Here is a 14,362-nt window from a genome sequence, read left to right on the forward strand (position 1 = left end):
GAAATAGAAGTTGTAGATAATTGAATTAGCTTTCCATCCATAGGTCGTGGGTTCCCAGGTGACGTCGGTACAAGGAGATATGGACGTTTTAAGGCAGAAAGGTCAGTGGGCTAGGCCCAATCCGAGCCCAACCGGGTTAGGCCCATTACCCATGTCCTTATAAGTGCCAATTTCGGCCTTCTTCATCATTTTAACACCAGGAACAACCAGAAAATTCTGAAAAGAGAGAGAGGAGCTTTGGAGAGAAAAAAAAAAAACAATTTTGACCAAAATCCGAGCCCCGAATCCCGAAGCCCATGAAGGGAAAAGTGTTGTACGCTACGTTGTCTTCAATTTGAGCTAAAAATCAACCAAAGAGGAGAGTGATGACGTGGTGGCTGCCTACTTAAGGTAATATGTAGGTTCTTTTTCATTGCTAACAAGTTTATTTAAAGTTTTAACGGATTAGAACGGGAAAAATAGCGATATAAATTCGTCAGTTGGTATTGTGAATTATGAAATGAGATTTGAAGAGAATTTTGGATGAAAATAAATGTAGTTAACTTGTAGAATGTGGAGGATGTTGCTATTGATGTTGTTAGTATTAATTTCGACTTCATTACGGAAATAAAAATTATGAAATAGCTATATGTGAATTGTTATGTTGGTTGGTGAATTTAGAAGGATGCTAGTCCATATTAGCATGGAAATTGGTTGTAGGAAATTATGTCATTTTAATGTGATTTTATGACATTATGGAAAGGAAGTTAATAAAGTGTGGATTATTGTTGTTGGATATGAATTTGTAAGTAGAAAATGTGTTGTGATGGTTTTGTTGCATATGTAGGAATGTTGGGTGGAATTGATGGAATTGTTTAAATCCTTGGGTATTGATTGGAGTGTTATTGAATTATGTTTGAATAACCTTGAGTTAGTGAATGAATATGAGAATGGTGATATTAGCTTGATATTGTGAAGTTGAAATGGAAATGAATTAATTTTGTTTAATATGTTAGTTGTGTTGTTGAGATCCTTATAAGGCAAATGAAGGTTAAATGGTTTAAGTTGGCATTGAAATGAAATGTAGAAGGTTATGTCATTTTAGAATGATTTTATGATATTATGGAAATGAAGTTGTTAAGGTGCAAATCATGATTATTGTTGATGAACTTGGAAGACGGAAACATGTTATGAATAAGTATGCTAAAGATTAGAAGCTTTGGGTGAATTATGACTTTGGTGGAAAGTTTGTATATTTTGTATACCTTATGAATATTTTTGTGGAAATGATATGAAATGCTTCTAAATTATATTGTGATGATCTAGATTAATGATGAATGTGAAACCATTGAGATTGGTTTGGAAATTGAAGTTGAAATGAAGGTTATGACATTATGTTGGAAAGATGGCAAGTTAAGTTATATTGTGTTTATAGTGATTGTTGTTGTTGTTGATGTTGCTGTTGGGTTGTTGTTGATTGTTTTGGCCGAGTTGAATTCTCGGGGATGTTATATGTATAGGGGAAGTGCTGCCGAAATTTCGGTAGACAAATATAAAGTTAAGTGAATTCTTAAAGTCTTGTAATTCCTAATTGGTAACTTTGACCATTTGTAGATTCGGAGTGAAACGGGATTTGAGTTTTGGCGAACGTAAGACGCATATAAGGTATGTAAAGCTATCCCGATTCTTCTCTTGGCATGTCCTAGATGTACTAGGCTTGGATTTACGCCTCGGGGAATATTCTGTCCATCGGAATCCGCGTTTGAAATCGTCGCTTTTTCATTCAATAGAATTGAATTCCTTAAGTATGCTTTGATGAAAAATTATGAAAAAATTTCCCAAATTGCTTAGGAAGTTATGGAATGTCCTAGAACCTTTGTAGGTGACCCCATAAGCTTAAAAATACGTAATTTGAGCCCACCGCTTCATTGGTTCCGAGGTGGGCCCACTATTTCCAATTTTACCCTTTATGTGTCTATGACTTGTCTTCGAGCGTTTTCGTTAGAGATACTCTAACTACTCCTTTATCTACTAAATAAAAACTATTTTAAATATTTCATTAAGTCTTATAAATTGTTTTGAATCTTGAAAACGATCTCGGATAGATTATGCCTCCGTAACCCGTTATGACATCTAAATTTACTTACTATGTTTCCGTCCGATTTCATTGATTTGATTTGACATTCGATATGCCTCATTGAGTCTCTGGAAATATATATATATATATATATATATATATATATATATATATATATATATATATATATATATATATATATATATATATATATATGGTATTTTTAGTGCATTTAGTTTCTCACTACTCCGTTCGTGGATGCCTCAATGTTTCCCCCACTGAGCCCGGGCCAGGATATGTTGTCAAGCGTGATCCTTTGCATTGTTCGCCGTGCCTCGATGTGAGGGGGCAGGTATATGCGTACATGGGTTTGTGGAGTATGCTGTGCCATGTACGCTTGTTCTGATATGATTTGCTATGGCCATCTGATATGACATATTATGTTACGGGGTTATGCCCCTGTTCTGATTCTTCTGTGTTGTGGCACCAGCGTCGGGAGGGTGGCCACGTTCTGTCTGCCGAGTCCCTTGGCAGGGGCCGGATTTGATGTGACATATGTTTCTGTACACACTCTGCATGTTTTGAAAATATGTATCTGATACTTTGGGTTTTCTATTTACTTTCTGTACGTTCTGTACCAGTTATGATTTTGTTTCTGTAATTCAGGCTTTGCATATTCAGTACATATTTCGTACTGACCCCCTTTCTTCGGGGGCTGCGTTTTCATGCCGCGCAGGTACCGACGACAGGTTTGCTGAGCCGTCCGCTTAGGATCTTATTCTCCTATTTTGGAGCGCTCTCTTATCCAGAGCCCATCTTTTGGTATAGTCTGTCACTACTGTATATATATATATATATATATATATATATATTCTCGTTCATGGGTATGGCGGGGCCCTGTCCCGTCATATGATTCTGTCGGTCTGTTTAGAGGTCTGTGGACATGTTTGTGGGTTAGGGTCTTTCTGTATGGATGTATGTACATGTCGTTTGGGCGATCCCATACGCCGAGGCGGCCGGTCCGCGTATGTTTATATATTGCTTGGTTAGCCCTGTGTGGCTTTTGTTGGTATTTTCTGCGTGCAGGGTATATTGGATAGTCCGTAAAACAAAGGAAACTCTGTCGAAATTTTTCTGGAAATTACCTAAATTTGAAATAAAGCCTTGTCGGCTTCCGCCATATACTAGAATGAGTTGATAGAATTTGAGATAATATTTGATAGATGGGTTCGGGTGCCCAGATCGGGCACTAGTCACGGCCGACGGGGTTGGGTCGTGACAGAAGTGGTATCAGAGCGGTTTGGTTCTCGGAATGTCTACAGACCGTGTCTAGTAGAGTCTTGTTTATCGGTGTGTTGTGCACCACATCTATAAACAGGAGGCTACAGGGCATTTAGGATGCTACCCTTCCTTCTTATCTTAGATCGTGCGATAGAGCGATATTATCAGGATGATTCCTCCCTAACGAATTGTTTTGTTTTCAGCCATGCCTCCGAAGAAAGCGACAGCTGCCCAGAAGGGCAAGTCAGTAGCAGCCGGAGAGACTAGTCGGGCTCAGAAAGTCACTCGGACCCTTGCTCAAATTATGCAAGATACTGCGCCCCGGCCAACCGACTCTACTACATCATCATCATCGGAGGAGTCTGGAGCAGCAGCCGCTGCCACTATGGATCAGGGGGCGGCTTCACCAGTAGCTCCAGAGGTTCCAGTACCTGAGCCTCCAGCTCCACAGCGAGGGGCTGAGGATCGGGCTATGAGAGATGCGGTCCAGTTGTTGACCAGACTGGTAGCAGGGCAGGTTCATAGGCACGGACTTGGGGATGGTCGTGCAGACAGACGTGACAGTTCGAGAGCTCGTGAGTTCCTGACCTGTAATCCTCCAGAGTTCTTCGGGACAAAGCCCGAGGAGGATCCTGAGGAGTTTATCAGGAAGATGCGGCGCACTTTGCATTTGATTAATGCTTCCGCGACAGAGTCAGTCACGTTGGCTTCGTACCGGTTGTATGATGTAGCGGCTAATTGGTACGAGTCATGGGAGTTATCTAGAGGTGACGGCGCTCCCCCAGCAGTTTGGGATGATTTTTCTCAGGCCTTTCTTAGCCATTTTCTGCCTCCGGAGTTACGGCGGGCCAGGGCTGACAAATTCTTATTGCTGAGACAGAGGGGCCGCAGTGTTCGAGAGTACAGTATGGAGTTCGACTCATTGGCCCGATATGCACCTGCTGTGGTAGCTACTATGGCTGACAGGATGCACAGGTATATTATGGGGCTGGACCGTTATTTTGTCGACAGTTGCTTGGTATTGGCCGCTCAGCCCGATATGGATATTGCCCGGATTCAGGCGCACGCTCAGGGCATGGAGGACCGCCACAGGGGTCATCAGCCCGATAGGAGTCAGGATCGGAGACAGCCCAAGAGGGCCAGATCATCTGGGTATTTTGAGGAATTTCGGAGTGGGCAGCCTCAGCAGCAGCAGCAGTCTAGCAGGCATTCTTCCCAGCCGGCACAGAGCACACCTCCGCAGTTCTCAGGCAGGAGATTTGATAGCCCAGGGTATTTAGGAGCAGGCCAGAGCTCCGGGGTTTCAGGTTCGCGGGTAGACAGAAGTTCCGGTCAGACGAGGCCACCCAGGCCTCAGTGTTCTTATTGTGGGAGATACCACCCGGGAGAGTGCTACCGTGCTACAGGTGCTTGTTATTCTTGTGGCCGCCAGGGCCATACTGTGAGAGAGTGTCCGTATAAGGGTAATTTGGGAGGTCCAGCGCAGCCTACCGGATTAGTCGCTGGGTCATCGTCTCCTTCGATAGCCATGCGCCCTGCGGGGCAGGGTACGTCGACATCAGCAAGCCGCGGCAGAGGTTGTGGCGGGGCTCCCAGTTCAAGCGGTCCTTCGAACCGCATCTATGCCTTGACTAGTCGACAGGACCCGGAGGCGCTACCAAACGCGGATACAGGTATACTAATGTCTTTTTCGAAATATAAGTGTATTAACAGATTTAGCCTCTACTATGTGATATATTTTCCCCAAAATGCTTACAAGACCCTATAAGATTAATTTAACATTCGAGGACGAATGTTCTAAAGGGGGGGAGGATGTTACATCCCGTATTTTTGAACGTCGGATTAATTGTAAGTTGAGGTGGGGCCCACACGTCAAGATTTTTTTTGGGACATGTGACAAATTATATGAATCACATATGTGAAGTTAAACACAACTCAAGAAGGACCCTTGGGCCAAATCAAAGTGGAAGTCCTCCAAACGAATATGCCTCGGATAGATTATGCCTCCGTAACCCGTTATGACATCTAAATTTACTTACTATGTTTCCGTCCGATTTCATTGATTTGATTTGACATTCGATATGCCTCATTGAGTCTCTGGAAATATATATATATATATATATATATATATATATATATATATGGTATTTTTAGTGCATTTAGTTTCTCACTACTCCGTTCGTGGATGCCTCAATGTTTCCCCCACTGAGCCCGGGCCAGGATATGTTGTCAAGCGTGATCCTTTGCATTGTTCGTCGTGCCTCGATGTGAGGGGGCAGGTATATGCGTACATGGGTTTGTGGAGTATGCTGTGCCATGTACGCTTGTTCTGATATGATTTGCTATGGCCATCTGATATGACATATTATGTTACGGGGTTATGCCCCTGTTCTGATTCTTCTGTGTTGTGGCACCAGCGTCGGGAGGGTGGCCACGTTCTGTCTGCCGAGTCCCTTGGCAGGGGCCGGATTTGATGTGACATATGTTTCTGTACACACTCTGCATGTTTTGAAAATATGTATCTGATACTTTGGGTTTTCTATTTACTTTCTGTACGTTCTGTACCAGTTATGATTTTGTTTCTGTAATTCAGGCTTTGCATATTCAGTACATATTTCGTACTGACCCCCTTTCTTCGGGGGCTGCGTTTTCATGCCGCGCAGGTACCGACGACAGGTTTGCTGAGCCGTCCGCTTAGGATCTTATTCTCCTATTTTGGAGCGCTCTCTTATCCAGAGCCCATCTTTTGGTATAGTCTGTCACTACTGTATATATATATATATATATATATATTCTCGTTCATGGGTATGGCGGGGCCCTGTCCCGTCATATGATTCTGTCGGTCTGTTTAGAGGTCTGTGGACATGTTTGTGGGTTAGGGTCTTTCTGTATTGATGTATGTACATGTCGTTTGGGCGATCCCATACGCCGAGGCGGCCGGTCCGCGTATGTTTATATATTGCTTGGTTAGCCCTGTGTGGCTTTTGTTGGTATTTTCTGCGTGCAGGGTATATTGGATAGTCCGTAAAACAAAGGAAACTCTGTCGAAATTTTTCTGGAAATTACCTAAATTTGAAATAAAGCCTTGTCGGCTTCCGCCATATACTAGAATGAGTTGATAGAATTTGAGATAATATTTGATAGATGGGTTCGGGTGCCCAGATCGGGCACTAGTCACGGCCGACGGGGTTGGGTCGTGACAGTTCTAATGAGTTAGAAGCTGGCTTTGCTCCCCCTAGACCACACTCAGATATCAAATCCAAAGCATACTTCCTTTGGTTCATTAGAATCCCTTTTGATGACCTTGGAAATTCAATTCCTAAGAAATACCTCAAAGTTCCCAAATCTTTCATCTTGAAATTGTTATGTAGTGTAATATTTGCCTCCTGAATCATAGAAGCACTGCTGCCAGTAATTAAGAGGTCATCTACATAGACCAAAATAATCACAATGCCACTGTCACTTCTTTTAGTAAACAAGGAATAATCCAACTTGCTTTGAACATAACCAGCATCAAGAAGAGCTGATGCAAGCTTGAGGTTCCACTGCCTATTTTCTTGCTTCAAACAATACAAGGATTTGTGTAGCCTGCAAACCTTATTATCCCCCTGGCTATCAAAGCCTTGAGGTAGGGTCATATACACCTCTTCCATAATGTCACCCTGCAAAAAAGCATTATACACATCCATTTGGCACAAAGGCCAAGACTGTTGAGCTGCCAAAGTAATAACACACCTAACTGTCACCATTTTTACAACTGGAGAAAAGGTATTATGAAAGTCTAGACCCTCCTGTTGAGTAAAACCCTTAGCAACCAGCCTAACTTTATATCTTTCTATGGTTCCATCTGCCTTATACTTAACCTTATAAACCCACTTACATCCTATAGGAGTCTTGCCTGCAGGTAAGTCTACTATTTCCCAGGTTTATTGTCACTAAGAGCTTATATTTCCAGCTTCATGCCTTGGACCCAATATTCTTCCTTAGCTGCTTGAATGAAGAAAGTAGGTTCAGGAATAGAAGAAGCACTAAGAAAAGCTCTGTAAGTAGAGGATAAGTGATCATATGCCATAGACTGAGCAATGGGATATAAGGTAGTGGATTTGGATTTGGAAGAATGTTGATAATCTGCCAACTAGATTGGTGGTTTAGAAGTCCTGGATGATTGTCTAATTGGTGGAGGTTGTATAGCCTGAACTTATAGAAGGAGTAACAGGAATGATACCTCGGGCATCACCAGGTGATATATCAGGAATAGGAGGTTGGACAGGATGAAGATGAGGTGTTGTAGTAGGAGAAGCGGAATGAGAGATATCGTTGTGATGAGCAGGAAAAGTAGTATTATAGAACTGATGAGTGGATATGGATAGATAAGTAGATGAAATGGATGTTTGGCGAAGAAATGTAGATTTAGGAAACTGGAAAGGGAATATATGTTCTTTGAAAACAACATCTCTATTAACAATGAATGTCCCAGTAGCAATATCTAGGATCTTATATCCTTTTTGAGTATTAGAATACCCCATAAAGATTCCAGGGATGGATTTGGAAAAAAATTATATGTGTAATGTGGCTTGGTAGCATAACAAAGACAACCAAAGACCTTAAAATGAGCTAGTGAAGGAACATGACCATGTAGCATTTCATAGGGTGACTTTCTATGCAAAACAGAATTGGGCAATATATTTATAATATAGGCAGAGGTAAGGACACACTCTCCCCAGAATTTTAATGGTGTATAGGATTGAAACCTGAGAGCTCTAGCTACCTCAAGGAGGTGTCTATGCTTCCTTTCAGCTATTCCGTTCTGTTGAGGGGTATGAACACAAGTGCTTTGGTGTATTATTCCGAGAGAAGTAAACAATTATGAACATTGAGTGTTGAAAAATTCAAGACCATTATCATTCCTAACAATCTTATTTGAAGTAGAAAATTGAGTGTGCACCATGTTAAGAAAAGTCTTAATGTAGAGAATAGAATCACTTTTGAATTTCATGAGAAATATCCAGGTCATTCTGGTGTAATCATCAACAATTGTAAGAAAAAATCTATAACCATTGTAAGTACACTGTTTGTGGGGACCCCATACATCCATGTGCACAATTTGAAAAGGGGATACAGTTTTCTTAATACTATGAGGAAAAGGTAATCTAGTCTGCGTTGATAAAGGACATACAAAATTATTTTGGTGAAGTAACTGGTGTTTTATTGAAGGTATTTGTTACAGAACTGAAGCATGTGCATTCCCAATATTTGGCGCCATGGAATTTTACTTGGGACTGGCCCTGTTCATTCGTGAACATGTACAAGTGAAGTTGTAGTAGTAGGTACTATAGTAGTATATGCAGAGAATGAAACTGAAGAAGAAAAAGTTTGATTGTAGGCATTGGTATGTGATTGTGAGATGGTTGGATCAAGGATGTAAAGTCCTCCTTTCTCCTCACCAATCCCCCTCACCTTGCCAGTACATAGATCATGTAAAACAAAAAATTCAGGTTAAAATGAAGCACAACAGTGTAGGCTCTTGGTTAGTTTTGAGATGGACAAAAGGTTATATGTGAAATGAGGAATATATAGAACATTGTCTAAATATAGGAACTCTGAAATAGTGGAACTCCCTATGTGTGAAACATTAGTGTAGGAGCCATCTGGTAAATGTACTTTGTTTGAGGTGGAAGAAATACCAGCTTGAGGATTAGTAACAAGATCCAAACTAGAAGCTATGTGATCAGTTGCCCTAGTGTCAACCACCCAGGATTTAGAAGTCCTAGCTACAGTAAAACAACAACAAGAATAAGAGTGATCACAAGAGTTAAGTATACCTGCCATAGTAGCATTGACTTCAGCAACTTTAGAATCCTTATGCATGATCTGCAGCATCTGTTAGTATTGAGTAGGACCAGGACTATTGGCTCAACTCCTTGCTGTGGAATCTATCCATGATGTGATCCTCCACATGGAACACATTAGCCTTTGCTGTTCCATGTGTTCATTGTAAACCTTAGACTTATCACAACATTGTGGTATTGGTAATAGGGCTGAGCAATTTTCCCATGTTGTCTTCAATCTAGAGAAAAACTTAGATATGGATAGATTCCCTTGTTTTACTGTGCAAATCTCATGGTGAACTTGATATATCCTAGTGAGGTCTCTTTTAGCAAACCTCTCCCTTAGGTCTTTTCATACAGCAGCTGCATTTGTCGAATGCACCATACCACTTGCCAATTCTCTTGACATAGTGTTCATTATCTAAGACATAACAAAGGCATTGCATCGCTCCCACTCATACTCCAAATCTCCTTTGAATTGAGATTTTTGACACTTTCCAGTTATGAAACCTATCTTATTCTTCGCTAATAACACATTAATCATGAACTTACTCCAAACCACATAAGTCTCAATTCCGGTTAATTGTTGCATAATCAAAATACTACCAGGTGTATCAGCTTGATGAAGATATAAAGGATGCCTAAGGTGTATATCAGTAGGTTTATCAGTAATAACAGCTTCAAATTGATCCAAATCTTCCATTGCATGCGATTGTTTTATCGATATCGAGAAGAGAAATCACAAACCAACACCCGATTCTGCTTATAAAACTGTAAAATTGAAGTAAAAAGCTTGTTATTCAAGCAAAAATGGATCACAAAAATAGATGAAAATGAGCTCTGTACCGTCGTCCTCGTTATTCAATCTTCACATCACATCGAACGTGATCTCGGACCACCATTAGAGTTTTGCTCTGATACCATATTGAGCAATAGGATAGACGGAGAAGATGAATTTATGTGAGGCGGTTACTAGAGCTAGGATAGAGAAATGATGAAAGAGTTTTCAATCATATGATCCTTAATTGTATCTGTACATGCAAGTATGTATATATATACACACACTTGACAACTAACTTAGATAAGACATTTACAACTAATTGCCAACTAATCATGTACAATTCATTAATGCTAGTAACTAACTAAGTACAACCATGCACAACTCAACTTGTACACCTAAACGTTTCTACATTATATAATCTAGCGAACGCTATTGAGGTTTACATGGGGGCCTAGAGGTGTGAGGATGGTGGGGATGGTTCGGAGTTGCGATGAGTATTAAATAATAAGTGCAAAATGCCACTTATGAAATTTATTTTCTCTAATTCTACTAGAGAAATCATTTTCTTCTTTTGTAAGGAACTTTTTTGTCCGAGAGAAAAGGTTTTTTCAAATTTTTAACCAATCAAACAAAAAAAATTAAAAAACATTCTCCTTCATAAATGTGATCTTTGTTATTGAAGACAAAAAGAAAACCTGATTGGCAGTTTTAAATCCTCGAATTGAAGTACAAAAAGCTATAGACTACCCTTAATCCAATGTCTAAATGGTTTTGCTTATGTTTCTAATTATATGCTTAAGGAATTGCCAAAATGAATTTCTTTTTCCTCTTTCCAAATATGGAAGGTTGGAAGAAGGAAAAAGACAACCTCCTGCTGTACTTATGGGCAATAAAATAAAATGGAGTAAATGAATAGAAATGAGAAGACTTTTGCTATTTTAACCCTTTGGCATGTCATCACATGCTTTCTTCATTCCTTCCTCTTCTCTCCCAATTCCTTATGTACCCTTCCCGCTTTTGCCTTTACTGTTTTTTTCCTTCCGTTGTATCATGTATGCCCCTTTTTCATATTATATATTCAATAGTTTTCTTTCTTCTAATTTCTTGTGTTTTTATTCTTTCAGTATTCATCTAATTATCTTTTATCTCTCCTTAAATGTCTCACTTAATTAATTGAAACATTAAGAATAGAATTGGAAAGAAAAGTAAATAAATTAATGACTTCTTGTTTTAATAAAACGGAATGCCAAAATGACTAATATTTGGGATAAGATGTTCTAGTTTACTTTTAAGGAGTTGTAGCTGCTGATCAGATTGTAACTTTGTATCAATCTATTAGCTGGTACTTTCTTGGTGTTTGTCAAGTTTTAATATAATTTTTTTGTGAAACTTAATATATACTCCATCTTTTTATAAATTGCAATATGTCTGTTTAGATTTTGATAATTGTGTTTCTTCTGTTAGCAGTATCACTAAAGCCATTGAAAGGTATGAACGTTGTTACCTTAATCCTCAAGATAACTATGGTGAAAAAGAAACACAGGTTTGAAGCTTTATGTTCTATGTTAAACCATTCAATTGGCTTATTATGGTTCTTCCTAAGCATATTTTGTTTTTGTTTCAAACATAGAGCTGGTACCATGAGGTGTCAAAATTAAAGGCCAAGTTTGAAGCCCTTCAAAGAACTCAAAGGTTATTTCAATTCAGACAAATCTTAGCACTTCTCTTTTTCTTTTATTACACATAAATGAACCACACTCGAGGTTTAGTGAAGATTTAAGGGGGGGAAATGAAACATGAGAAAAATATGCAGAAAAGAAGAGTAAAAATATTTCAAGTTTTCTGATATGTTATTGCTAATGCATGAAGGCACTTGCTTGGTGAAGATCTTGGGCCACTGAATGTGAAGGAGTTTCAAAATCTTTAAAAACTACTTGAAGGTACACTTGCACAAGCTAGGAAAAGAAAGGTATATTAAATTGTTTTCAACAATTAATCTTGTGTGTTTTCTTTTTCTTTCTCTTCCTCTTTGGAAAACGTTGGCAGAATTAAGGACAAAATTTTGGGTCAAATTTAGAGGGGTATATCTCCAGGTATATGAGGAGTTTTAAAAGCCTAAAATGAAGTTCGTCGAGTCTAGTTTCTAATGCAATAAACTGCTTGTCGATACGACATCAGAGTAGAGAATTATGGATGTTACAAGTTTGGCTGACAGAGCAGAAACGTGCGCTACAGTAACTGCTACAGTGCCACCGACTTTACCCCCCCCCCCCCCCCTATAAAAGGGTTAAAATCCCTCTTTTTGGTCATAATAATCTCCCAAATATTCCAGAAAAATCAGCAAGCAAAAGAGAGCATATTTACCTCATAAAAGTGTGGATTTTGAGTAATTTCAAGTGACGGTATATTAATCGAGGTCCAGGTAACGTGTAGTCGCGATTATAGTTTTGTCTTGAGTTGGAATTGTCTTGGATTCAGAGTAGATATTGAGGATATTTCTGCTCTAGCAAGAATAAGGTATGAATCTCTCCTTATTAATATTAATTTCAGTTTATTTACGGAGATAAAGTTATTAAATAGTCGTATAACAAGTTTGATAGTTGAGAAACTTGGAAAACATCGTGTGGGATGTTTTATGGAGCCTATGGGTGTTGATAATGTTGTTGTGATGTTGGTATTGTTGTTGTTGTTGTTGGTCATTGGATTGTGATTTTGGGCTAGGCATATAAACAGGGGAGATGCTGCCCGAATTTCAGCAGATTCTAAATGAATTTAAATTGAAGGCTTAAGATAAGCATGTGACAATGAGCCTAACAATAGTATGAATGGTTTACATGTAGATTTACGAGCTTGGAAGGATAAATGTTGAGTAGTTAAGAAGACCAAAAGGTATGTTAAGGCTATTCCTCTTTCTTTTAAAGGCATGATTCTTTTCCTACCAACCCATGCATGAATTCGATAAAAATCCTCATTCCAAGAATGTTAGATATTCACGACTCTTAAAGTTTTTATGATACTAAAGATGAATAATTTTTTTTATGATAACCATAACGATGACTATGAGGGATTTATTTATCAAAGCTCCAAGTCATACGGATTTCATGATATTATGAAATGATTTTATTCATAGAGATTTCCAAGTACATGAGCTTTATATCATTATGAGGTGATTGAGCTTACTTTGCAATTTCTTAATTTCCTTCATTGTTGGTAATCTCACCTTATGACCCTTGTTCCTTCAAGGTGGGACAAACGATGATGATTGATCCATAATATAATCGAAGACTACCGACCTTACGTCACTCCGATATAGTTATGGCTTTTGATTGGGCTCTCATGTATACTTTATATATATGTATGTATTTTCTCACACCGCGTCGCGCTATAGTCGGCCAGGCATGGCACATAGATGTGCACACCACTGTAGTGGGCATGTTATGATATTGCCCTGGACAATGATGATAACACCGAGCCTTAATAGTCGAGCATGATACTATCTATATAACACCGAGCCTTAATGGCCGGGCATGATACTATGTATATATGACACCGAGCTTTAATGGCCGGGCATGGTACTACATATATGTATAAAAATATTTTTCTTAAAAAGGCTAAGCATGCATGACACCGTCTTATGAGGCATCCAGATGTACAGGTTATCTCTCATATCCCATGTTACCTTTCATATCTATATTATGTTGTTATTCATACCTTACATACTCAATACATTATTCGTACTGACACCCCTTCTTGTGGACGCTGCGCTCATGCCCGCAGGTAGGCAGGGAGACGGATCAGACCCGTAGATGTTCTATCAGCGAATTCTCAGGAGCACTCCACTTACTTCGGAGCTGCAGTCTATTTGGTATTGTCCGTATGATCATTTGTATTCTATGTAGAGGCTCGTACACGTGTGTGTACAGTTAGATGTTTTATAGCTCCACTGGTTCATATTGTTGTATAATATATTGGTGGCCTTGTCGACCTTATTTTGAGCTCTTGATACTTTACTGGCAGCCTTGTCGCCTTTATGATATACGTTATGTTGTGGCGACCTTGTCGGTCCGCATATGAACATATGTACGTTCCGCGGCAATATATTGACATATGACGATATATGGATCGGGCTGCACGTTCCGCAGCAATATATGATATGATGATACTTTTACGAGCATGCATGCATAACTTCGCCTTAAGAGGCAAGCAGTCACCGGTTATTTCTTACCTTTATCTTATCTTTCTGCTTCTCTGTTATTTTATAATGCATGCCTTACATACTCAGTACATTGCTCGTACTGACGTCCCTTTTCTTCTTGGACGTTGTGTTCATGCCCACAGGTAGACAGGGAGACGACCCAGCTTCCTAGGAGCCACACCAGCTTGCACAGGAGCATTTCCATATTCCGGAGGTGCAGT

The 14,362-nt window shown here is 39.5% G+C and overlaps 1 protein-coding gene across 1 annotated transcript; it reads left to right on the plus strand.

The window, feature by feature from the left end:
- The first annotated feature begins 1,317 nt into the window (after nucleotides 1-1,317).
- LOC132644424 (uncharacterized) lies at nucleotides 1,318-5,056 on the plus strand. Its single transcript, XM_060361020.1, has 4 exons — nucleotides 1,318-1,644; nucleotides 2,793-2,878; nucleotides 3,541-4,067; nucleotides 5,051-5,056. The coding sequence occupies exons 3-4, from the start codon at nucleotides 3,543-3,545 to the stop codon at nucleotides 5,054-5,056; spliced, it is 531 nt and encodes a 176-aa protein (XP_060217003.1). The 5' UTR covers nucleotides 1,318-1,644; nucleotides 2,793-2,878; nucleotides 3,541-3,542.
- Nucleotides 5,057-14,362: the final 9,306 nt, after the last annotated feature.

The sequence above is a fragment of the Lycium barbarum genome, chromosome 6, assembly GCF_019175385.1.
Source record: "Lycium barbarum isolate Lr01 chromosome 6, ASM1917538v2, whole genome shotgun sequence".
NCBI classification, from domain to species: Eukaryota; Viridiplantae; Streptophyta; class Magnoliopsida; order Solanales; family Solanaceae; genus Lycium; species Lycium barbarum.

Excerpts from the sequence above, each read along its gene's own strand:
- LOC132644424 (XM_060361020.1), top strand. The coding sequence starts at position 3,543 with ATGCCTCCGAAGAAAGCGACAGCTGCCCAGAAGGGCAAGTCAGTAGCA.